We start from the raw sequence: 26205 nt of genomic DNA on the forward strand, positions 1-26205 counted from the left end.
TCAAGCTTGAATACAGAGAGATCTTGATGTATACTATCGATTTTAAAAAGTGCCGGAATAAATTCGTTCTGGCACTATTCCGACGTAATTTTGCGAGAGAAATCGATTGGGCGCAGTCCCAATACGCTGCGATCAACGCATCAAAAGTTACAGCCAAAAAACCAGAACCTTAATTTTCGACATTTTTTAGCAGGTGCTTTTTCGCTCGCCATTTCTCTCCTGTTGGTCCTACGCTCTTTTCGCTGCGGTTTCTGAGTTCCTGAGGGTCCATGTGGTCGGATAAGGATCGTTTGAATCGAATCTGAGACCAAAAGTTTTTTGCCAAAAAAAAAAGTAAGGCTAACCCCTTTCCATTTTTGGCGAAAATTTTCGCGATTTTGAAAAGTGCTGGAGTCAATTAATTGTAGCACTGATCGGACGTAATTTTGCGAGAGACATCGATTGGGCGTAGTCCCAATACGCTGCGATCAACGCATGAAAAGTTACAGCCAAAAAACCAGAACCTGAATTTTCGACATTTTTCAGCAGGTGCTTTTTCGGTCGCCATTTCTCTCTTGTTGGTCCTACGCTCTATTCGCTGCGATTTCTGAGTTCCTAAGGGTCCAATTGGTCGGATAAGGATCGTTTAAATCGAATCTCAGACCAAAAGTTTTTTGCCAAAAAAAAAAGTAAGGCTAACCCCTTTCCATTTTTGGCGAAAATTTTCGGCATTTTGAAAGGTGCTGGAATAAATTCTTTCTGGCACTATTCCGACGTAATTTTGCGAGAGAAATCGATTGGGCGCAGTCCCAATACGCTGCGATCAACGCATCAAAAGTTACAGCCAAAAAACGAGAACCTGAATTTTCGACATTTTTCAGCAGGTGCTTTTTCGCTCGCCATTTCTCTCCTGTTGGTCCTACGCTCTTTTCGCTGCGATTTCTGAGTTCCTGAGGGTCCAATTGGTCGGATGAGCATCGTTTAAATCGAATCTGAGACCAAAAGTTTTTTGCCAAAAAAAAAAGTAAGGCTAACCCCTTTCCATTTTTGGCGAAAATTTTCGGCATTTTGAAAGGTGATGAAATAAATTCTTTCTGGCACTATTCGGACGTAATTTTGCGAGAGAAATCGATTGGGCGCAGTCCCAATACGCTGCGATCACCGCATCAAAAGTTATAGCCAGAAAACCAGAACCTGAATTTTCGACATTTTTTAGCAGGTGCTTTTTCGCTCGCCATTTCTCTCCTGTTGGTCCTACGCTCTTTTCGCTGCGATTTCTGAGTTCCTGAGGGTCCAATTGGTCGGATAAGGATCGTTTGAATCGAATCTGAGACCGAAAGTTTTTTGCCAAAAAAAAAAGTAAGGCTAACCCCTTTCCATTTTTGGCGAAAATTTTCGCGATTTTGGAAAGTGCTGGAATCAATTAATCGTAGCACTGATCGGACGTAATTTTGCGAGAGAAATCGATTGGGTGCAGTCCCAATACGCTGCGATCAACGCATCAAAAGTTACAGCCAAAAAACGAGAACCTGTGTTTTCGACATTTTTCAGCAGGTGCTTTTTCGCTCGCCATTTCTCTTCTGTTGGTCCTACGCTCTTTTCGCTGCGATTTCTGAGTTCCTGAGGGTCCAATTGGTCGGATAAGCATCGTTTAAATCGAATCTGAGACCAAAAGTTTTTTGCCAAAAAAAAAAGTAAGGCTAACCCCTTTCCATTTTTGGCGAAAATTTTCGGCATTTTGAAAGGTGCTGATATAAATTCTTTCTGGCACTATTCCGACGTAATTTTGCGAGAGAAATCGATTGGGCGCAGTCCCAATACGCTGCGATCGACGCATCAAAAGTTACAGCCAAAAAACCAGAACCTGAATTTTCGACATTTTTCAGCAGGTGCTTTTTCGCTCGCCATTTCTCTCCTGTTGGTCCTACGCTCTTTTCGCTGCGATTTCTGAGTTCCTGAGGGTCCAATTGGTCGGATAAGGATCGTTTGAATCGAATCTGAGACCAAAAGTTTTTTGCCAAAAAAAAAGTAAGGCTAACCCCTTTCCATTTTTAGCGAAAATTTTCGCGATTTTGGAAAGTGCTGGAATCAATTAATCGTGGCACTGATCGGACGTAATTTTGCGAGAGAAATCGATTGGGTGCAGTCCCAATACGCTGCGATCAACGCATCAAAAGTGACAGCCAAAAAACGAGAACCTGTGTTTTCGACATTTTTCAGCAGGTGCTTTTTCGCTCGCCATTTCTCTTCTGTTGGTCCTACGCTCTTTTCGCTGCAATTTCCGAGTTCCTGAGGGTCCAATTGGTCGGATAAGCATCGTTTAAATCGAATCTGAGACCAAAAGTTTTTTGCCAAAAAAAAAAGTAAGGCTAACCCCTTTCCATTTTTGGCGAAAATTTTCGGCATTTTGAAAGGTGCTGAAATAAATTCTTTCTGGCACTATTCCGACGTAATTTTGCGAGAGAAATCGATTGGGCGCAGTCCCAATACGCTGCGATCGACGCATCAAAAGTTACAGCCAAAAAACCAGAACCTGAATTTTCGACATTTTTCAGCAGGTGCTTTTTCGCTTGCCATTTCTCTCCTGTTGGTCCTACGCTCTTTTCACTGCGATTTCTGAGTTCCTGAGGGTCCAATTGGTCGAATAAGGATCGTTTGAATCGAATCTGAGACCAAAAGTTTTTTGCCAAAAAAAAAAGTAAGGCTAACCCCTTTCCATTTTTGGCGAAAATTTTCGGCATTTTGAAAGGTGCTGAAATAAATTCTTTCTGGCTCTATTCCGACGTAATTTTGCGAGAGAAATCGATTGGGCGCAGTCCCAATACGCTGCGATCAACGCATCAAAAGTTACAGCCAAAAAACCAGAACCTGAATTTTCGACATTTTTCAGCAGGTGCTTTTTCGCTCGCCATTTCTCTCCTGTTGGTCCTACGCTCTTTTCGCTGCGATTTCTGAGTTCCTGAGGGTCCAATTGGTCGGATAAGGATCGTTTGAATCGAATCTGAGACCAGAAGTTTTTTGCCAAAAAAAAAAGTAAGGCTAACCCCTTTCCATTTTTGGCGAAAATTTTCGGCATTTTGAAAGGTGCTGGAATAAATTCTTTCTGGCACTAATCCGACGTAATTTTGCGAGAGAAATCGATTGGGCGCAGTCCCAATACGCTGCGATCAACGCATCAAAAGTTACAGCCAAAAAACGAGAACCTGAATTTTCGACATTTTTCAGCAGGTGCTTTTTCGCTCGCCATTTCTCTCCTGTTGGTCCTACGCTCTTTTCGCTGCAATTTCTGAGTTCCTGAGGGTCCAATTGGTCGGATAAGGATCGTTTAAATCGAATCTGAGACCAAAAGTTTTTTGCCAAAAAAAAAAGTAAGGCTAACCCCTTTCCATTTTTGGCGAAAATTTTCGGCGTTTTGAAAGGTGATGAAATAAATTCTTTCTGGCACTATTCGGACGTAATTTTGCGAGAGAAATCGATTGGGCGCAGTCCCAATACGCTGCGATCAACGCATCAAAAGTTATAGCCAGAAAACCAGAACCTGAATTTTCGACATTTTTTAGCAGGTGCTTTTTCGCTCGCCATTTCTCTCCTGTTGGTCCTACGCTCTTTTCGCTGCGATTTCTAAGTTCCTGAGGGTCCAATTGGTCGGATAAGGATCGTTTGAATCGAATCTGAGACCAAAAGTTTTTTGCCAAAAAAAAAAGTAAGGCTAACCCCTTTCCATTTTTGGCGAAAATTTTCGGCATTTTGAAAGGTGCTGAAATAAATTCTTTCTGGCACTATTCCGACGTAATTTTGCGAGAGAAATCGATTGGGCGCAGTCCCAATACGCTGCGATCAACGCATCAAAAGTTACAGCCAAAAACCAGAACCTGAATTTTCGACATTTTTCAGCAGGTGCTTTTTCGCTCGCCATTTCTCTCCTGTTGGTCCTACGCTCTTTTCACTGCGATTTCTGAGTTCCTGAGGGTCCAATTGGTCGGATAAGGATCGTTTGAATCGAATCTGAGACCAAAAGTCTTTTGCCAAAAAAAAAAGTAAGGCTAACCCCTTTCCATTTTTGGCGAAAATTTTCGGCATTTTGAAAGGTGCTGAAATAAATTCTTTCTGGCACTATTCCGACGTAATTTTGCGAGAGAAATCGATTGGGCGCAGTCCCAATACGCTGCGATCAACGCATCAAAAGTTACAGCCAAAAAACCAGAACCTGAATTTTCGACATTTTTCAGCAGGTGCTTTTTCGCTCGCCATTTCTCTCCTGTTGGTCCTACGCTCTTTTCGCTGCGATTTCTGAGTTCCTGAGGGTCCAATTGGTCGGATAAGGATCGTTTGAATCGAATCTGAGACCAAAAGTTTTTTGCCAAAAAAAAAAGTAAGGCTAACCCCTTTCCATTTTTGGCGAAAATTTTCAGCATTTTGAAAGGTGCTGGAATAAATTTTTTCTGGCACTATTCCGACGTAATTTTGCGAGAGAAATCGATTGGGCGCAGTCCCAATACGCTGCGATCAACGCATCAAAAGTTACAGCCAAAAAACGAGAACCTGAATTTTCGACATTTTTCAGCAGGTGCTTTTTCGCTCGCCATTTCTCTCCTGTTGGTCTTACGCTCTTTTCGCTGCGATTTCTGAGTTCCTGAGGGTCCAATCGGTCGGATAAGCATCGTTTAAATCGAATCTGAGACCAAAAGTTTTTTGCCAAAAAAAAAAAGTAAGGCTAACCCCTTTCCATTTTTGGCGAAAATTTTCGGCATTTTGAAAGGTGCTGAAATAAATTCTTTCTGGCACTATTCCGACGTAATTTTGCGAGAGAAATCGATTGGGCGCAGTCCCAATACGCTGCGATCAACGCATCAAAAGTTACAGCCAAAAAACGAGAACCTGTGTTTTCGACATTTTTCAGCAGGTGCTTTTTCGCTCGCCATTTCTCTTCTGTTGGTCCTACGCTCTTTTCGCTGCGATTTCTGAGTTCCTGAGGGTCCAATTGGTCGGATAAGCATCGTTTAAATCGAATCTGAGACCAAAAGTTTTTTGCCAAAAAAAAAAGTAAGGCTAACCCCTTTCCATTTTTGGCGAAAATTTTCGGCATTTTGAAAGGTGCTGAAATAAATTCTTTCTGGCACTATTCCGACGTAATTTTGCGAGAGATATCGATTGGGCGCAGTCCCAATACGCTGCGATCAACGCATCAAAAGTTACAGCCAAAAAACGAGAACCTGAATTTTCGACATTTTTCAGCAGGTGCTTTTTCGCTCGCCATTTCTCTCCTGTTGGTCCTACGCTCTTTTGGCTGCGATTTCTGAGTTCCTGAGGGTCCAATTGGTCGGATAAGCATCGTTTAAATCGAATCTGAGACCAAAAGTTTTTTGCCAAAAAAAAAAGTAAGGCTAACCCCTTTCCATTTTTGGCGAAAATTTTCGGCATTTTGAAAGGTGATGAAATAAATTCTTTCTGGCACTATTCGGACGTAATTTTGCGAGAGAAATCGATTGGGCGCAGTCCCAATACGCTGCGATCAACGCATCAAAAGTTATAGCCAGAAAACCAGAACCTGAATTTTCGACATTTTTTAGCAGGTGCTTTTTCGCTCGCCATTTCTCTCCTGTTGGTCCTACGCTCTTTTCGCTGCGGTTTCTGAGTTCCTGAGGGTCCATGTGGTCGGATAAGGATCGTTTGAATCGAATCTGAGACCAAAAGTTTTTTGCCAAAAAAAAAAGTAAGGCTAACCCCTTTCCATTTTTGGCGAAAATTTTCGCGATTTTGAAAAGTGCTGGAGTCAATTAATTGTAGCACTGATCGGACGTAATTTTGCGAGAGACATCGATTGGGCGTAGTCCCAATACGCTGCGATCAACGCATGAAAAGTTACAGCCAAAAAACCAGAACCTGAATTTTCGACATTTTTCAGCAGGTGCTTTTTCGGTCGCCATTTCTCTCTTGTTGGTCCTACGCTCTATTCGCTGCGATTTCTGAGTTCCTAAGGGTCCAATTGGTCGGATAAGGATCGTTTAAATCGAATCTCAGACCAAAAGTTTTTTGCCAAAAAAAAAAGTAAGGCTAACCCCTTTCCATTTTTGGCGAAAATTTTCGGCATTTTGAAAGGTGCTGGAATAAATTCTTTCTGGCACTATTCCGACGTAATTTTGCGAGAGAAATCGATTGGGCGCAGTCCCAATACGCTGCGATCAACGCATCAAAAGTTACAGCCAAAAAACGAGAACCTGAATTTTCGACATTTTTCAGCAGGTGCTTTTTCGCTCGCCATTTCTCTCCTGTTGGTCCTACGCTCTTTTCGCTGCGATTTCTGAGTTCCTGAGGGTCCAATTGGTCGGATGAGCATCGTTTAAATCGAATCTGAGACCAAAAGTTTTTTGCCAAAAAAAAAAGTAAGGCTAACCCCTTTCCATTTTTGGCGAAAATTTTCGGCATTTTGAAAGGTGATGAAATAAATTCTTTCTGGCACTATTCGGACGTAATTTTGCGAGAGAAATCGATTGGGCGCAGTCCCAATACGCTGCGATCACCGCATCAAAAGTTATAGCCAGAAAACCAGAACCTGAATTTTCGACATTTTTTAGCAGGTGCTTTTTCGCTCGCCATTTCTCTCCTGTTGGTCCTACGCTCTTTTCGCTGCGATTTCTGAGTTCCTGAGGGTCCAATTGGTCGGATAAGGATCGTTTGAATCGAATCTGAGACCGAAAGTTTTTTGCCAAAAAAAAAAGTAAGGCTAACCCCTTTCCATTTTTAGCGAAAATTTTCGCGATTTTGGAAAGTGCTGGAATCAATTAATCGTAGCACTGATCGGACGTAATTTTGCGAGAGAAATCGATTGGGTGCAGTCCCAATACGCTGCGATCAACGCATCAAAAGTTACAGCCAAAAAACGAGAACCTGTGTTTTCGACATTTTTCAGCAGGTGCTTTTTCGCTCGCCATTTCTCTTCTGTTGGTCCTACGCTCTTTTCGCTGCGATTTCTGAGTTCCTGAGGGTCCAATTGGTCGGATAAGCATCGTTTAAATCGAATCTGAGACCAAAAGTTTTTTGCCAAAAAAAAAAGTAAGGCTAACCCCTTTCCATTTTTGGCGAAAATTTTCGGCATTTTGAAAGGTGCTGATATAAATTCTTTCTGGCACTATTCCGACGTAATTTTGCGAGAGAAATCGATTGGGCGCAGTCCCAATACGCTGCGATCGACGCATCAAAAGTTACAGCCAAAAAACCAGAACCTGAATTTTCGACATTTTTCAGCAGGTGCTTTTTCGCTCGCCATTTCTCTCCTGTTGGTCCTACGCTCTTTTCGCTGCGATTTCTGAGTTCCTGAGGGTCCAATTGGTCGGATAAGGATCGTTTGAATCGAATCTGAGACCAAAAGTTTTTTGCCAAAAAAAAAGTAAGGCTAACCCCTTTCCATTTTTAGCGAAAATTTTCGCGATTTTGGAAAGTGCTGGAATCAATTAATCGTGGCACTGATCGGACGTAATTTTGCGAGAGAAATCGATTGGGTGCAGTCCCAATACGCTGCGATCAACGCATCAAAAGTGACAGCCAAAAAACGAGAACCTGTGTTTTCGACATTTTTCAGCAGGTGCTTTTTCGCTCGCCATTTCTCTTCTGTTGGTCCTACGCTCTTTTCGCTGCAATTTCCGAGTTCCTGAGGGTCCAATTGGTCGGATAAGCATCGTTTAAATCGAATCTGAGACCAAAAGTTTTTTGCCAAAAAAAAAAGTAAGGCTAACCCCTTTCCATTTTTGGCGAAAATTTTCGGCATTTTGAAAGGTGCTGAAATAAATTCTTTCTGGCACTATTCCGACGTAATTTTGCGAGAGAAATCGATTGGGCGCAGTCCCAATACGCTGCGATCGACGCATCAAAAGTTACAGCCAAAAAACCAGAACCTGAATTTTCGACATTTTTCAGCAGGTGCTTTTTCGCTTGCCATTTCTCTCCTGTTGGTCCTACGCTCTTTTCACTGCGATTTCTGAGTTCCTGAGGGTCCAATTGGTCGAATAAGGATCGTTTGAATCGAATCTGAGACCAAAAGTTTTTTGCCAAAAAAAAAAGTAAGGCTAACCCCTTTCCATTTTTGGCGAAAATTTTCGGCATTTTGAAAGGTGCTGAAATAAATTCTTTCTGGCACTATTCCGACGTAATTTTGCGAGAGAAATCGATTGGGCGCAGTCCCAATACGCTGCGATCAACGCATCAAAAGTTACAGCCAAAAAACCAGAACCTGAATTTTCGACATTTTTCAGCAGGTGCTTTTTCGCTCGCCATTTCTCTCCTGTTGGTCCTACGCTCTTTTCGCTGCGATTTCTGAGTTCCTGAGGGTCCAATTGGTCGGATAAGGATCGTTTGAATCGAATCTGAGACCAGAAGTTTTTTGCCAAAAAAAAAAGTAAGGCTAACCCCTTTCCATTTTTGGCGAAAATTTTCGGCATTTTGAAAGGTGCTGGAATAAATTCTTTCTGGCACTAATCCGACGTAATTTTGCGAGAGAAATCGATTGGGCGCAGTCCCAATACGCTGCGATCAACGCATCAAAAGTTACAGCCAAAAAACGAGAACCTGAATTTTCGACATTTTTCAGCAGGTGCTTTTTCGCTCGCCATTTCTCTCCTGTTGGTCCTACGCTCTTTTCGCTGCAATTTCTGAGTTCCTGAGGGTCCAATTGGTCGGATAAGGATCGTTTAAATCGAATCTGAGACCAAAAGTTTTTTGCCAAAAAAAAAAGTAAGGCTAACCCCTTTCCATTTTTGGCGAAAATTTTCGGCGTTTTGAAAGGTGATGAAATAAATTCTTTCTGGCACTATTCGGACGTAATTTTGCGAGAGAAATCGATTGGGCGCAGTCCCAATACGCTGCGATCAACGCATCAAAAGTTATAGCCAGAAAACCAGAACCTGAATTTTCGACATTTTTTAGCAGGTGCTTTTTCGCTCGCCATTTCTCTCCTGTTGGTCCTACGCTCTTTTCGCTGCGATTTCTAAGTTCCTGAGGGTCCAATTGGTCGGATAAGGATCGTTTGAATCGAATCTGAGACCAAAAGTTTTTTGCCAAAAAAAAAAGTAAGGCTAACCCCTTTCCATTTTTGGCGAAAATTTTCGGCATTTTGAAAGGTGCTGAAATAAATTCTTTCTGGCACTATTCCGACGTAATTTTGCGAGAGAAATCGATTGGGCGCAGTCCCAATACGCTGCGATCAACGCATCAAAAGTTACAGCCAAAAACCAGAACCTGAATTTTCGACATTTTTCAGCAGGTGCTTTTTCGCTCGCCATTTCTCTCCTGTTGGTCCTACGCTCTTTTCACTGCGATTTCTGAGTTCCTGAGGGTCCAATTGGTCGGATAAGGATCGTTTGAATCGAATCTGAGACCAAAAGTCTTTTGCCAAAAAAAAAAGTAAGGCTAACCCCATTTCCATTTTTGGCGAAAATTTTCGGCATTTTGAAAGGTGCTGAAATAAATTCTTTCTGGCACTATTCCGACGTAATTTTGCGAGAGAAATCGATTGGGCGCAGTCCCAATACGCTGCGATCAACGCATCAAAAGTTACAGCCAAAAAACCAGAACCTGAATTTTCGACATTTTTCAGCAGGTGCTTTTTCGCTCGCCATTTCTCTCCTGTTGGTCCTACGCTCTTTTCGCTGCGATTTCTGAGTTCCTGAGGGTCCAATTGGTCGGATAAGGATCGTTTGAATCGAATCTGAGACCAAAAGTTTTTTGCCAAAAAAAAAAGTAAGGCTAACCCCTTTCCATTTTTGGCGAAAATTTTCAGCATTTTGAAAGGTGCTGGAATAAATTTTTTCTGGCACTATTCCGACGTAATTTTGCGAGAGAAATCGATTGGGCGCAGTCCCAATACGCTGCGATCAACGCATCAAAAGTTACAGCCAAAAAACGAGAACCTGAATTTTCGACATTTTTCAGCAGGTGCTTTTTCGCTCGCCATTTCTCTCCTGTTGGTCTTACGCTCTTTTCGCTGCGATTTCTGAGTTCCTGAGGGTCCAATCGGTCGGATAAGCATCGTTTAAATCGAATCTGAGACCAAAAGTTTTTTGCCAAAAAAAAAAAGTAAGGCTAACCCCTTTCCATTTTTGGCGAAAATTTTCGGCATTTTGAAAGGTGCTGAAATAAATTCTTTCTGGCACTATTCCGACGTAATTTTGCGAGAGAAATCGATTGGGCGCAGTCCCAATACGCTGCGATCAACGCATCAAAAGTTACAGCCAAAAAACGAGAACCTGTGTTTTCGACATTTTTCAGCAGGTGCTTTTTCGCTCGCCATTTCTCTTCTGTTGGTCCTACGCTCTTTTCGCTGCGATTTCTGAGTTCCTGAGGGTCCAATTGGTCGGATAAGCATCGTTTAAATCGAATCTGAGACCAAAAGTTTTTTGCCAAAAAAAAAAGTAAGGCTAACCCCTTTCCATTTTTGGCGAAAATTTTCGGCATTTTGAAAGGTGCTGAAATAAATTCTTTCTGGCACTATTCCGACGTAATTTTGCGAGAGAAATCGATTGGGCGCAGTCCCAATACGCTGCGATCAACGCATCAAAAGTTACAGCCAAAAAACGAGAACCTGAATTTTCGACATTTTTCAGCAGGTGCTTTTTCGCTCGCCATTTCTCTCCTGTTGGTCCTACGCTCTTTTGGCTGCGATTTCTGAGTTCCTGAGGGTCCAATTGGTCGGATAAGCATCGTTTAAATCGAATCTGAGACCAAAAGTTTTTTGCCAAAAAAAAAAGTAAGGCTAACCCCTTTCCATTTTTGGCGAAAATTTTCGGCATTTTGAAAGGTGATGAAATAAATTCTTTCTGGCACTATTCGGACGTAATTTTGCGAGAGAAATCGATTGGGCGCAGTCCCAATACGCTGCGATCAACGCATCAAAAGTTATAGCCAGAAAACCAGAACCTGAATTTTCGACATTTTTTAGCAGGTGCTTTTTCGCTCGCCATTTCTCTCCTGTTGGTCCTACGCTCTTTTCGCTGCGATTTCTGAGTTCCTGAGGGTCCAATTGGTCGGATAAGGATCGTTTGATTCGAATCTGAGACCAAAAGTTTTTTGCCAAAAAAAAAAGTAAGGCTAACCCCTTTCCATTTTTGGCGAAAATTTTCGGCATTTTGAAAGGTGATGAAATAAATTCTTTCTGGCACTATTCGGACGTAATTTTGCGAGAGAAATCGATTGGGCGCAGTCCCAATACGCTGCGATCAACGCATCAAAAGTTATAGCCAGAAAACCAGAACCTGAATTTTCGACATTTTTTAGCAGGTGCTTTTTCGCTCGCCATTTCTCTCCTGTTGGTCCTACGCTCTTTTCGCTGCGATTTCTGAGTTCCTGAGGGTCCAATTGGTCGGATAAGGATCGTTTGAATCGAATCTGAGACCAAAAGTTTTTTGCCAAAAAAAAAGTAAGGCTAACCCCTTTCCATTTTTAGCGAAAATTTTCGCGATTCTGGAAAGTGCTGGAATAAATTCTTTCTGGCACTAATCCGACGTAATTTTGCGAGAGAAATCGATTGGGCGCAGTCCCAATACGCTGCGATCAACGCATCAAAAGTTACAGCCAAAAAACGAGAACCTGAATTTTCGACATTTTTCAGCAGGTGCTTTTTCGCTCGCCATTTCTCTTCTGTTGGTCCTACGCTCTTTTCGCTGCAATTTCCGAGTTCCTGAGGGTCCAATTGGGCGGATAAGCATCGTTTAAATCGAATCTGAGACCAAAAGTTTTTTGCCAAAAAAAAAAGTAAGGCTAACCCCTTTCCATTTTTGGCGAAAATTTTCGGCATTTTGAAAGGTGCTGAAATAAATTCTTTCTGGCACTATTCCGACGTAATTTTGCGAGAGAAATCGATTGGGCGCAGTCCCAATACGCTGCGATCAACGCATCAAAAGTTACAGCCAAAAAACCAGAACCTGAATTTTCGACATTTTTCAGCAGGTGCTTTTTCGCTCGCCATTTCTCTCCTGTTGGTCCTACGCTCTTTTCGCTGCAATTTCTGAGTTCCTGAGGGTCCAATTGGTCGGATAAGCATCGTTTAAATCGAATCTGAGACCAAAAGTTTTTTGCCAAAAAAAAAAGTAAGGCTAACCCCTTTCCATTTTTGGCGAAAATTTTCGGCATTTTGAAAGGTGATGAAATAAATTCTCTCTGGCACTATTCGGACGTAATTTTGCGAGAGAAATCGATTGGGCGCAGTCCCAATACGCTGCGATCAACGCATCAAAAGTTATAGCCAGAAAACCAGAACCTGAATTTTCGACATTTTTTAGCAGGTGCTTTTTCGCTCGCCATTTCTCTCCTGTTGGTCCTACGCTCTTTTCGCTGCGATTTCTGAGTTCCTGAGGGTCCAATTGGTCGGATAAGGATCGTTTGAATCGAATCTGAGACCAAAAGTTTTTTGCCAAAAAAAAAAGTAAGGCTAACCCCTTTCCATTTTTGGCGAAAATTTTCGGCATTTTGAAAGGTGCTGAAATAAATTCTTTCTGGCACTATTCCGACGTAATTTTGCGAGAGAAATCGATTGGGCGCAGTCCCAATACGCTGCGATCAACGCATCAAAAGTTACAGCCAAAAACCAGAACCTGAATTTTCGACATTTTTCAGCAGGTGCTTTTTCGCTCGCCATTTCTCTCCTGTTGGTCCTACGCTCTTTTCACTGCGATTTCTGAGTTCCTGAGGGTCCAATTGGTCGGATAAGGATCGTTTGAATCGAATCTGAGACCAAAAGTCTTTTGCCAAAAAAAAAAGTAAGGCTAACCCCTTTCCATTTTTGGCGAAAATTTTCGGCATTTTGAAAGGTGCTGAAATAAATTCTTTCTGGCACTATTCCGACGTAATTTTGCGAGAGAAATCGATTGGGCGCAGTCCCAATACGCTGCGATCAACGCATCAAAAGTTACAGACAAAAAACCGGAACCTGAATTTTCGACATTTTTCAGCAGGTGCTTTTTCGCTCGCCATTTCTCTCCTGTTGGTCCTACGCTCTTTTGGCTGCGATTTCTGAGTTCCTGAGGGTCCGATTGGTCGGATAAGCATCGTTTAAATCGAATCTGAGACCAAAAGTTTTTTGCCAAAAAAAAAAGTAAGGCTAGCCCCTTTCCATTTTTGTGCGAAAATTTTCGGCATTTTGAAAGGTGATGAAATAAATTCTTTCTGGCACTATTCGGACGTAATTTCGCGAGAGAAATCGATTGGGCGCAGTCCCAATACGCTGCGATCAACGCATCAAAAGTTACAGCCAAAAAACCAGAACCTGAATTTTCGACATTTTTCGGCAGGTGCTTTTTCGCTCGCCATTTCTCTTCTGTTGGTCCTACGCTCTTTTCGCTGCGATTTCTGAGTTCCTGAGGGTCCAATTGGTCGAATAAGCATCGTTTAAATCGAATCTGAGACCAAAAGTTTTTTGCCAAAAAAAAAAGTAAGGCTAACCCCTTTCCATTTTTGGCGAAAATTTTCGGCATTTTGAAAGGTGCTGGAATAAATTCTTTCTGGCACTAATCCGACGTAATTTTGCGAGAGAAATCGATTGGGCGCAGTCCCAATACGCTGCGATCAACGCATCAAAAGTTACAGCCAAAAAACGAGAACCTGAATTTTCGACATTTTTCAGCAGGTGCTTTTTCGCTCGCCATTTCTCTCCTGTTGGTCCTACGCTCTTTTGGCTGCGATTTCTGAGTTCCTGAGGGTCCAATTGGTCGGATAAGGATCGTTTGAATCGAATCTGAGACCAAAAGTTTTTTGCCAAAAAAAAAAGTAAGGCTAACCCCTTTCCATTTTTGGCGAAAATTTTCGGCATTTTGAAAGGTGCTGGAATAAATTCTTTCTGGCACTAATCCGACGTAATTTTGCGAGAGAAATCGATTGGGCGCAGTCCCAATACGCTGCGATCAACGCATCAAAAGTTACAGCCAAAAAACGAGAACCTGAATTTTCGACATTTTTCAGCAGGTGCTTTTTCGCTCGCCATTTCTCTCCTGTTGGTCCTACGCTCTTTTCGCTGCAATTTCTGAGTTCCTGAGGGTCCAATTGGTCGGATAAGCATCGTTTAAATCGAATCTGAGACCAAAAGTTTTTTGCCAAAAAAAAAAGTAAGGCTAACCCCTTTCCATTTTTGGCGAAAATTTTCGGCATTTTGAAAGGTGATGAAATAAATTCTCTCTGGCACTATTCGGACGTAATTTTGCGAGAGAAATCGATTGGGCGCAGTCCCAATACGCTGCGATCAACGCATCAAAAGTTATAGCCAGAAAACCAGAACCTGAATTTTCGACATTTTTTAGCAGGTGCTTTTTCGCTCGCCATTTCTCTCCTGTTGGTCCTACGCTCTTTTCGCTGCGATTTCTGAGTTCCTGAGGGTCCAATTGGTCGGATAAGGATCGTTTGAATCGAATCTGAGACCAAAAGTTTTTTGCCAAAAAAAAAAGTAAGGCTAACCCCTTTCCATTTTTGGCGAAAATTTTCGGCATTTTGAAAGGTGCTGAAATAAATTCTTTCTGGCACTATTCCGACGTAATTTTGCGAGAGAAATCGATTGGGCGCAGTCCCAATACGCTGCGATCAACGCATCAAAAGTTACAGCCAAAAACCAGAACCTGAATTTTCGACATTTTTCAGCAGGTGCTTTTTCGCTCGCCATTTCTCTCCTGTTGGTCCTACGCTCTTTTCACTGCGATTTCTGAGTTCCTGAGGGTCCAATTGGTCGGATAAGGATCGTTTGAATCGAATCTGAGACCAAAAGTCTTTTGCCAAAAAAAAAAGTAAGGCTAACCCCTTTCCATTTTTGGCGAAAATTTTCGGCATTTTGAAAGGTGCTGAAATAAATTCTTTCTGGCACTATTCCGACGTAATTTTGCGAGAGAAATCGATTGGGCGCAGTCCCAATACGCTGCGATCAACGCATCAAAAGTTACAGCCAAAAAACCGGAACCTGAATTTTCGACATTTTTCAGCAGGTGCTTTTTCGCTCGCCATTTCTCTCCTGTTGGTCCTACGCTCTTTTCGCTGCGATTTCTGAGTTCCTGAGGGTCCAATTGGTCGGATAAGGATCGTTTGAATCGAATCCTAGACCAAAAGTTTTTTGCCAAAAAAAAAAGTAAGGCTAACCCCTTTCCATTTTTGGCGAAAATTTTCAGCATTTTGAAAGGTGCTGGAATAAATTTTTTCTGGCACTATTCCGACGTAATTTTGCGAGAGAAATCGATTGGGCGCAGTCTCAATACGCTGCGATCAACGAATCAAAAGTTACAGCCAAAAAACGAGAACCTGAATTTTCGACATTTTTCAGCAGGTGCTTTTTCGCTCGCCATTTCTCTCCTGTTGGTCCTACGCTCTTTTCGCTGCGATTTCTGAGTTCCTGAGGGTCCAATTGGTCGGATAAGCATCGTTTAAATCGAATCTGAGACCAAAAGTTTTTTGCCAAAAAAAAAAGTAAGGCTAACCCCTTTCCATTTTTGGCGAAAATTTTCGGCATTTTGAAAGGTGCTGAAATAAATTCTTTCTGGCCCTATTCCGACGTAATTTTGCGAGAGAAATCGATTGGGCGCAGTCCCAATACGCTGCGATCAACGCATCAAAAGTTACAGCCAAAAAACGAGAACCTGTGTTTTCGACATTTTTCAGCAGGTGCTTTTTCGCTCGCCATTTCTCTTCTGTTGGTCCTACGCTCTTTTCGCTGCGATTTCTGAGTTCCTGAGGGTCCAATTGGTCGAATAAGCATCGTTTAAATCGAATCTGAGACCAAAAGTTTTTTGCCAAAAAAAAAAGTAAGGCTAACCCCTTTCCATTTTTGGCGAAAATTTTCGGCATTTTGAAAGGTGCTGAAATAAATTCTTTCCGGCACTAAGGCCCTTTCCATTTTTGGCGAAAATTTTTGGCATTTTGAAAGGTGCTGAAATAAATTCTTTCTGGCACTATTCCGACGTAATTTTGCGAGAGAAATCGATTGGGCGCAGTCCCAATACGCTGCGATCAACGCATCAAAAGTTACAGCCAAAAAACGAGAACCTGTGTTTTCGACATTTTTCAGCAGGTGCTTTTTCGCTCGCCATTTCTCTCCTGTTGGTCCTACGCTCTTTTGGCTGCGATTTCTGAGTTCCTGAGGGTCCAATTGGTCGGATAAGCATCGTTTAAATCGAATCTGAGACCAAATGTTTTTTGCCAAAAAAAAAAGTAAGGCTAACCCCTTTCCATTTTTGGCGAAAATTTTCGGCATTTTGAAAGGTGATGAAATAAATTCTTTCTGGCACTATTCCGACGTAATTTTGCGAGAGAAATCGATTGGGCGCAGTCCCAATACGCTGCGATCAACGCATCAAAAGTTACAGCCAAAAAACCAGAACCCGAATTTTCGACATTTTTCAGCAGGTGCTTTTTCGCTCGCCATTTCTCTCCTGTTGGTCCTACGCTCTTTTGGCTGCGATTTCTGAGTTCCTGAGGGTCCAATTGGTCGGATAAGGATCGTTTGAATCGAATCTGAGACCAAAAGTTTTTTGCCAAAAAAAAAAGTGAGGCTAACCCCTTTCCATTTTTGGCGAAAATTTTTGGCATTTTGAAAGGTGCTGAAATAAATTCTTTCTGGCACTATTCCGACGTAATTTTGCGAGAGAAATCGATTGGGCGCAGTCCCAATACGCTGCGATCAACGCATCAAAAGTTACAGCCAAAAAACCAGAACCTGAATTTTCGACATTTTTCAGCAGGTGCTTTTTCGCTCGCCATTTCTCTCCTGTTGGTCCTACGCTCTTTTCGCTGCGATTTCTGAGTTCCTGAGGGTCCAATTGGTCGGATAAGGATCTTTTGAATCGAATCTGAGACCAAAAGTTTTTTGCCAAAAAAAAAAGTAAGGCTAACCCCTTTCCATTTTTGGCGAAAATTTTCGGCATTTTGAAAGGTGCTGGAATAAATTCTTTCTGGCACTATTCCGACGTAATTTTGCGAGAGAAATCGATTGGGCGCAGTCCCAATACGCTGCGATCAACGCATCAAAAGTTACAGCCAAAAAACGAGAACCTGAATTTTCGACATTTTTCAGCAGGTGCTTTTTCGCTCGCCATTTCTCTCCTGTTGGTCCTACGCTCTTTTGGCTGCGATTTCTGAGTTCCTGAGGGTCCGATTGGTCGGATAAGCATCGTTTAAATCGAATCTGAGACCAAAAGTTTTTTGCCAAAAAAAAAAGTAAGGCTAGCCCCTTTCCATTTTTGTGCGAAAATTTTCGGCATTTTGAAAGGTGATGAAATAAATTCTTTCTGGCACTATTCGGACGTAATTTCGCGAGAGAAATCGATTGGGCGCAGTCCCAATACGCTGCGATCAACGCATCAAAAGTTACAGCCAAAAAACCAGAACCTGAATTTTCGACATTTTTCGGCAGGTGCTTTTTCGCTCGCCATTTCTCTCCTGTTGGTCCTACGCTCTTTTCGCTGCGATTTCTGAGTTCCTGAGGGTCCAATTGGTCGGATAAGGATCGTTTAAATCGAATCTGAGACCAAAAGTTTTTTGCCAAAAAAAAAAGTAAGGCTAACCCCTTTCCATTTTTGGCGAAAATTTTCGGCATTTTGAAAGGTGCTGAAATAAATTCTTTCCGGCACTAAGGCCCTTTCCATTTTTGGCGAAAATTTTCGGCATTTTGAAAGGTGCTGAAATAAATTCTTTCTGGCACTATTCCGACGTAATTTTGCGAGAGAAATCGATTGGGCGCAGTCCCAATACGCTGCGATCAACGCATCAAAAGTTACAGCCAAAAAACGAGAACCTGTGTTTTCGACATTTTTCAGCAGGTGCTTTTTCGCTCGCCATTTCTCTCCTGTTGGTCCTACGCTCTTTTGGCTGCGATTTCTGAGTTCCTGAGGGTCCAATTGGTCGGATAAGCATCGTTTAAATCGAATCTGAGACCAAATGTTTTTTGCCAAAAAAAAAAGTAAGGCTAACCCCTTTCCATTTTTGGCGAAAATTTTCGGCATTTTGAAAGGTGATGAAATAAATTCTTTCTGGCACTATTCGGACGTAATTTTGCGAGAGAAATCGATTGGGCGCAGTCCCAATACGCTGCGATCAACGCATCAAAAGTTATAGCCAGAAAACCAGAACCTGAATTTTCGACATTTTTTAGCAGGTGCTTTTTCGCTCGCCATTTCTCTCCTGTTGGTCCTACGCTCTTTTCGCTGCGATTTCTGAGTTCCTGAGGGTCCAATTGGTCGGATAAGGATCGTTTGAATCGAATCTGAGACCAAAAGTTTTTTGCCAAAAAAAAAAGTAAGGCTAACCCCTTTCCATTTTTGGCGAAAATTTTCGGCATTTTGAAAGGTGCTGAAATAAATTCTTTCTGGCACTATTCCGACGTAATTTTGCGAGAGAAATCGATTGGGCGCAGTCCCAATACGCTGCGATCAACGCATCAAAAGTTACAGCCAAAAAACCAGAACCCGAATTTTCGACATTTTTCAGCAGGTGCTTTTTCGCTCGCCATTTCTCTCCTGTTGGTCCTACGCTCTTTTGGCTGCGATTTCTGAGTTCCTGAGGGTCCAATTGGTCGGATAAGGATCGTTTGAATCGAATCTGAGACCAAAAGTTTTTTGCCAAAAAAAAAAGTGAGGCTAACCCCTTTCCATTTTTGGCGAAAATTTTTGGCATTTTGAAAGGTGCTGAAATAAATTCTTTCTGGCACTATTCCGACGTAATTTTGCGAGAGAAATCGATTGGGCGCAGTCCCAATACGCTGCGATCAACGCATCAAAAGTTACAGCCAAAAAACCAGAACCTGAATTTTCGACATTTTTCAGCAGGTGCTTTTTCGCTCGCCATTTCTCTCCTGTTGGTCCTACGCTCTTTTCGCTGCGATTTCTGAGTTCCTGAGGGTCCAATTGGTCGGATAAGGATCTTTTGAATCGAATCTGAGACCAAAAGTTTTTTGCCAAAAAAAAAAGTAAGGCTAACCCCTTTCCATTTTTGGCGAAAATTTTCGGCATTTTGAAAGGTGCTGGAATAAATTCTTTCTGGCACTATTCCGACGTAATTTTGCGAGAGAAATCGATTGGGCGCAGTCCCAATACGCTGCGATCAACGCATCAAAAGTTACAGCCAAAAAACGAGAACCTGAATTTTCGACATTTTTCAGCAGGTGCTTTTTCGCTCGCCATTTCTCTCCTGTTGGTCCTACGCTCTTTTGGCTGCGATTTCTGAGTTCCTGAGGGTCCGATTGGTCGGATAAGCATCGTTTAAATCGAATCTGAGACCAAAAGTTTTTTGCCAAAAAAAAAAGTAAGGCTAGCCCCTTTCCATTTTTGTGCGAAAATTTTCGGCATTTTGAAAGGTGATGAAATAAATTCTTTCTGGCACTATTCGGACGTAATTTCGCGAGAGAAATCGATTGGGCGCAGTCCCAATACGCTGCGATCAACGCATCAAAAGTTACAGCCAAAAAACCAGAACCTGAATTTTCGACATTTTTCGGCAGGTGCTTTTTCGCTCGCCATTTCTCTCCTGTTGGTCCTACGCTCTTTTCGCTGCGATTTCTGAGTTCCTGAGGGTCCAATTGGTCGGATAAGGATCGTTTAAATCGAATCTGAGACCAAAAGTTTTTTGCCAAAAAAAAAAGTAAGGCTAACCCCTTTCCATTTTTGGCGAAAATTTTCGCGATTTTGAAAACTGCTGGAATCAATTAATTGTAGCACTAATCGGACGTAATTTTGCGAGAGAAATCGATTGGGCGCAGTCCCAATACGCTGCGATCAACGCATCAAAAGTTTCAGCCAAAAAACGAGAACCTGTGTTTTCGGCATTTTTCAGCAGGTGCTCTTTCCTTCGTAACTTCTCTCCTGTTGATCCCACGCTCTTTTTGCTGCGTTTTCTGAGTTCCTGGGGGTCCAATTAGTCAGGATAGGGTCATTTAAATCGAATCTGAGACCAAAAATTTTCGGCTCCAAAAATGAAAAAAAAGCAACCCTTTGCATTTTTGGCGAAAATTTTCGCGATCTTGAAATAAATTTGTTTTGGTGAACTCTTAAAACTGCTGGAAACGATATTTCTAAACACTATATTGCTCTTATTTTTCGAGAGGAATTCATCGTCCATAGTCTCACCTCACTGCGGACAGCGGGATCAGTAGCGACCGCCAAAAAATTCCAAAAATACTAGTAGATTTGTCGCATTTTTTCAATTGTTCTCACGACACTTCAAGTGCCTCCTGTGAATCTTCGGAGTTCGACTAGTGGGCAGATAGTCGGAGACAGACCAATTCATGTCACGAGGCGAAATTTACTTCACCCCGAATATACAAGATTATTATTTATTGGTTACTGATCGCGTTAACCCTCATTTGGATGGAGCTGCATACACCCGGGTAAAATGGCATATCTGTTCCACTTGTATTGAGCAACAAATAACAGACTGTTTATACATCAACGTTAATCGAAAAATATCAAATTTCTCTCACTTGTTGGTAAAATCGAAAAACGCGAAACGGATTGGTCAGTCGCTCCAAAGTTTCATGCAGAAAACAGGGAGACGGTATGTATATGTAATTTTTGAGGGAACTCCACATATGCATTCAGGCCAAGCCTCTAAAAATGTAACAGTCATATCTTGTATAAAATACAAATACTTTATTTCGAATCGATTCTCTTGCGTCATGCAACGCAACAAGATATGTACAAAGGTGACATTTACACATAGCATAAGTTGAAATTATTGTTCAAATTATAGTAATTACATTCTAGAATAAAAATTGACGCATGTATGATTTCGAGGGCTAAAACTATAGTCAATAAAGGGAATCATTTGTATGTGTGTGATCTGAGGTATATCAGTGGTCCAGCTATTGCCGCTTTAATTCCTGTTAAACTGTGTAATTGAATAATCACGGAAAACGGAAAAAGTATGTAATACACAAAAAATCCGTATTGTGTGGTTGTTATTTCTTGTAAATAAGTTCTTAGATCTAAACTGTTGCATTAAAATGACTGGCAGTAAAATGTTTCATTCCTTACGATAATTAGACTATGTTATCTACGATAGAAAGAAAATCTGCAATCGTCAACACCTCACTGTTCCATATACGTCCTTTTACACATTCTATTTGTAAATAAGATTAACAACATTAGTTATTACCGTTCACGCGATCATTCCCTTCTACCATAGCTTACATTTTACCATAAATCAATGCTATGTAATAATATTAAATTAAAATATGTGGGGGCTTGAATAGGTATTATGTAAATGTTATACATTTTCATAATAGGATCATACTAACAATAAGCAATGTTAATAAATCTATTGATCTTAGATGCTTCCAAAGTTCAAGTTGTTCGCTACGGAGCGCGATTTCAAGGTATATTCAAAGTGCCAGTCCCTACAAGAGAGGACGAATAAAAAAAATTACGTAGCAGTACGAAGGAAAAAAAAGAAAAGAAATCAATCATATACCGAACGAAAGCAACAAGTACAACTTATCTATATTTATATTGTATCTGTTTATGCATTACATTATATGTATGTTATGTATGTACGTTTACCCAGCAAATGCATCACTTACGTTGCCATTGTATCAATGACTACAAACCGCGTTTCCACAAATAATAATTCAATTATTATTAATAGTAAATAAACTTAGTGGTAATAGTAATATTAATATTAGATAAACAATATAGTAATATACATATGCACAAACGCATAAAATAGGGTATATGCGTGTTTAGATATATAAATGTATGCACGCATGTGCGCGGCGTTTAATTTTTTATTTTTTCATTCTAGTAGTATTCCCCACACACGCGCATGCGTATGCATTTTTACATTTGTGTATGTATGTATATACACATCAAGTTCGGGCCACATAAAGGCGTAGAAAAAGGGAAATGAAAATGAAAAAATTAATTTTTTTCAAATTAAAAATAAAATAGTTACAATCAAAGTGCAGAGATTTAGTTAAGGCACGGGTGCTCACGCAAAATTACAGTTTAGCAGCTATATTATCATTATTCTTAGTATACATACATATATGTACACATGTATAGGCTAGAAGTACACACAACACGAACACATTCCTAACATTACTTGTTTGGCAGTCTCATTTTTTTTTCGGGCGAAGCGACTCTTTACCCTCTCACCCTTTTCACCCAACGCGATTCTCAATTTCACAAATATATGTCCGTTACGATGAAAACAATAAAAAAAAAAAAAAAAACCGCGAGCCCCATCCAATGATAGTTTGTGCCATTCTTAAGAAGAGGAGCAACTTCATTTATTGTATTGTATATTCTAAAGCTAACTAAGGCACTGGGAAACAGCAGCGTGGGAAGTTCAATTTTACAGATGGTCTCGTAACAGTTTTCTTTTTTTTTTTCGTATTTCCCCTATCTAACCCTCTTTCTTTCATTATATTTTACAGGGGATATTTGCTTATTATGAGTAGTAGTAGTTCGTCTATAATGTATTACTGTACTTAAAGCGTAATGGTAATAGCTTACAATTAGTAGTAGCATTGTTATATGATGTAGTGATAGCAGTAGGAGAATCGGCGGAGGTAATAAAATTGTGTAGTATGTAATAGTGCAGTAAAAGGTATCGGCAGAAAAAAATTGACAGTGGTATCAGAAATAGTCGGAGAGATATAATACATAGTAACTAGGATAGTTGGACACAGATAAGAAAAATATATACTACACTACTATCCAATGCTCACTCGATGGAAAGATGATATAATCGAATTCCACAATCGTTTATCCTGTCCTTCGAGTTATTCGTTCTTTTCGAATCTAAATATTTTTATTCTATTTGTTGTAATCGCACGTATTCTAACAAAATATTTATAGGTTGTACTACATTTGGTTGCGACAGTAAACAAGGTAGTGCCCCTGCTAAACTAGTTATACATAATATGTGGAGCGAGAGTGGCTTTTACTTAGTGCTGTATATGTGTGCTACTTCTAGCATAGGCTTGCAATTGATTCATTAAGTACTGCCACCTCTCCGTATTTCCATTTCATTCTTTCCTACCTCCTTACTAGTTATCTCATTCACTCAATTGATTTTTTGATACCCAACAATCTGAAAATTCATTCATTCCACGTCAGTGACCCACGCAACGCATAAACAGCAGTCTTTTCTTTCCAACGCTTTCTCCAGTTTTACTTAACCATTTCTCTCTTTATTTTTCTTCCATTTTCTTTTCTACTTCTATGTAAATATATACCATATATATAGTTGTAACTCTAGCTCAACAACACTTGCACACTTAACGCTTATTGTCCGCTTATCTCAAGCTTATTTCAGACTGAACTTCACTTACTCATTCAATTACCTACCTTTTGACTCATTTGCACATTTCCTTACCCTCCTACTCACTCACCTACTCGCTAATCTACCAACACAGCTAACGTAATTTCAAAAACTTGTAATTATTAGTTTTTACATACTAATAGGCTGGCCTTAATGCTACCCGATCTTTTACACTTTACGCGACTGCCTATATACACGACGTGATATCAAAATTTAACGTAAGATTAATTGGTTTTATTTATTTATTTATTTTTTTTTTGTTTTGTAAATTTTTATTTGCTTTTGTTTCATTCTTAATTTCGTTTTTTCCAAATATATTATATAAACGTGTGATAGTAAAATGTAAAATTTCATTTTTTTTTAATTCATATACAAAATAATAATAATAATATTAATGTTCTTTCCGAAACAGAGTTTAAAAAAAGAGTTTCGACCTATAACGCTTCAGGTCATAATTTAAGAAAAGAAAGGGAACGAAAAAAAAAGAAAATAAAATAGAATAAAGTATTACTCGTGAGTAAATATTGATAATAATACATTAATATAAAACTACCTATTCGTTGTTTTTATTCATTTTCTTTTTTTTTTTTTATTTTTTTCATAACTCGTATGTACAGACGCTATATATGACTCGATATGACTATATTTATTTTTTGAATCGTTTAGTTTCTAGTTAATTTAGTGTGTATAATGTGTATTAGTTTGTGTGTGTGCGTATATGTGTGTATGTATGCAAATGTGCATGCGTATAATTTTTTATTTTCACCTTCAATTTTTTATTGTTTTTGTAATGTTTTTTATCTTCTTCAATCATTCTTTCTCGTTCGAAACTCACTATAACGTAACAGTAGTATTGATTTATCAATTAAAAATTAAGTTTCCTTAGTAATAATGCGTAAAAAGCGTATTGAATTGCCTTCCCCCAGCACGCCTACCCCTCCCCCCCTCCCCGACCCTACGACCCTTCGCGACTTCTCGCGCTATACAAAAAAAAAAAAGAATAACGAAAAAAAGTTGCAATGACAGTGGTGCATATAATAGGTGTATAGGTATGCACATGTATGTAAAGCTACGATACTGTTCCATTCGTACTTTTTTCAATACACGAATCCATAATTATTAAAGTCGTACACTGATACCATACATCTTACACCACACTAACTCCAATATGGTCCAGAAAAGGGTTCTTTTTTTACAATCATCAATTATTATTCTCCGGTTGCTTTATCCACTATGTTTGCTTCTCCTACTTTCACCGTGACTCTCTGGCGTATAATAAAATGCATTAATTAAATTTTTACCTACATTCGCCATCATGCGCGTTTTTGTTGCAAATCCGGGAATACGTATCATACAATATACCTGCTGATTTTTGTGCCTGAATTACTCGTTCATCTATTTATTCAATTTGATTGCGTTCTTTTTCTATTCCCTTCAATTATGTTAATTTAAATTTTTCTTTTTTATTTAAATCTTCTCATAATTCTAACTTTATTTTACATTTCTTGCGTACTTTCGCATTCTTTGGGGGTGGGGGGAGGGGAGGGAAAAAAAGAAAATTGAACAATTTCCTCACTTTTCAAACTAGGCGAACTCCAACTCGGTCTCTATCGCTAGAGAACTATGACGTATGTATATACATAGAATGATACGTGCAAAACGGCGTCTTGTGTATGATATAATAAAGCAACCGTCGGATTCCGCAGTGTTCCAGTTTTTTAAAACCGAGAAATGTATCGAGTGCTACAATTCGTGCAAGCAACGAATCTTGTCCTCCTCCTCTTCCTTCCCTCACTTGTCCCCTTTTCTCCGGCGGAGGCCAATTGCGTTACTCACTTCACTGTTTTTCGTCCATAATTTCCTCTCTATCATTCATGCTTTACATATCAATTTGTCGCCGTCTTCGGGCCGTCATGGCCTAGAAATGAACGTCCCTCACGTCGGTCGGCGTTCCCGCTTTCCCATATTCAAGAATTTTTTCCTGACCCGTGTTCTGGTCCCCCACCGGCCTCTGCGGAGGCCCCCCAACTACGCTTCCGGAAGTCGCGGAGGTGTGTCCCCCGGTTCCTTGTGCCTGGGACGACACCATCTCTTCTATCTGCACGAGACATCCCTGCAGATAATCCTGCAATGGCAATGGAGAACAGAAATTATTCAATCGAACGTTCGAGAGTATTACATCATAATTAAAGATCCGAATAGTTGCAAAAGTGTGTGGGGGGGGGGGGGGGGGGAGGAGCTGTGGAACCAAACTTGTTTATGAATGAATACCGACTGCATTATCTCGGCTGCATCACGTGTGTAAAATAGCAGACGTATGAGAGTAAAAGTGAAACAAGACTTTGCACGAGTAAAAAGGAGAAAAATCTTTCAAGAGAACAAAAAATGAGCAAAGAAATCGGCAGAGTTTCCCGTTCTTTGACAGATGGCGCGATGTTACCCCGATAGCTGTGAATCGGCCCCTAGACCCCATGCCAAGTCCATTGAGAGACTTTATTTATAAATCTGCAGCGAGTGCGAAAGCATAATGCATGAATGATTGTGTGCGTGCCGCGAAGATGAATCATATTGTCTGACTGTGCGAGGTTGCATGGCAGAGGGTTGGCGACGATACGGCGTTACATCGTGTCTCTTTCGCATTTCATCCTTCAGCCGACATTTCGCTGCTTCGTTTCTTTCCATTCCTCTCTTTGGGCGTAACACATATGCCAGGCACCTGTTCTCACATCCCGTACCGATTTTTTGCTAAAAGTCTACCCGTACAGCCTGCAGGCCGCAGGGGCTCGAGTCAAAGTTGTGAATGGCAACTGTACTTGCATATACTCGCTTATAAATACATACGCGTGCATGATATGCAACACATTTGCCGTTTCAAAGTCGAGCGACGAACAAAAGGAAATGAAATAAAACAAACTAACGAAAGCGACGTCTTACATACATGCATGCATAGGTATA

The 26205-nt window shown here is 40.7% G+C and overlaps 1 protein-coding gene across 3 annotated transcripts in view; it reads right to left on the bottom strand.

Moving 5' to 3' along the window:
- Positions 1 to 20556: 20556 nt before the first annotated feature.
- LOC124306803 (G1/S-specific cyclin-D2) overlaps positions 20557 to 26205 on the bottom strand; it is a 123162-nt gene continuing 117513 nt past the window's right edge. For all 3 annotated transcript variants that reach the window (XM_046767836.1, XM_046767835.1, XM_046767834.1), the window contains one exon: positions 20557 to 25375. In XM_046767836.1, the coding sequence (XP_046623792.1) occupies positions 25169 to 25375 (207 nt within the window). In that variant the 3' untranslated portion in view covers positions 20557 to 25168. The remainder of the gene's footprint in view (positions 25376 to 26205) is intronic.

Source organism: Neodiprion virginianus, chromosome 6 (assembly GCF_021901495.1).
Source record: "Neodiprion virginianus isolate iyNeoVirg1 chromosome 6, iyNeoVirg1.1, whole genome shotgun sequence".
Lineage (NCBI taxonomy): Eukaryota > Metazoa > Arthropoda > Insecta > Hymenoptera > Diprionidae > Neodiprion > Neodiprion virginianus.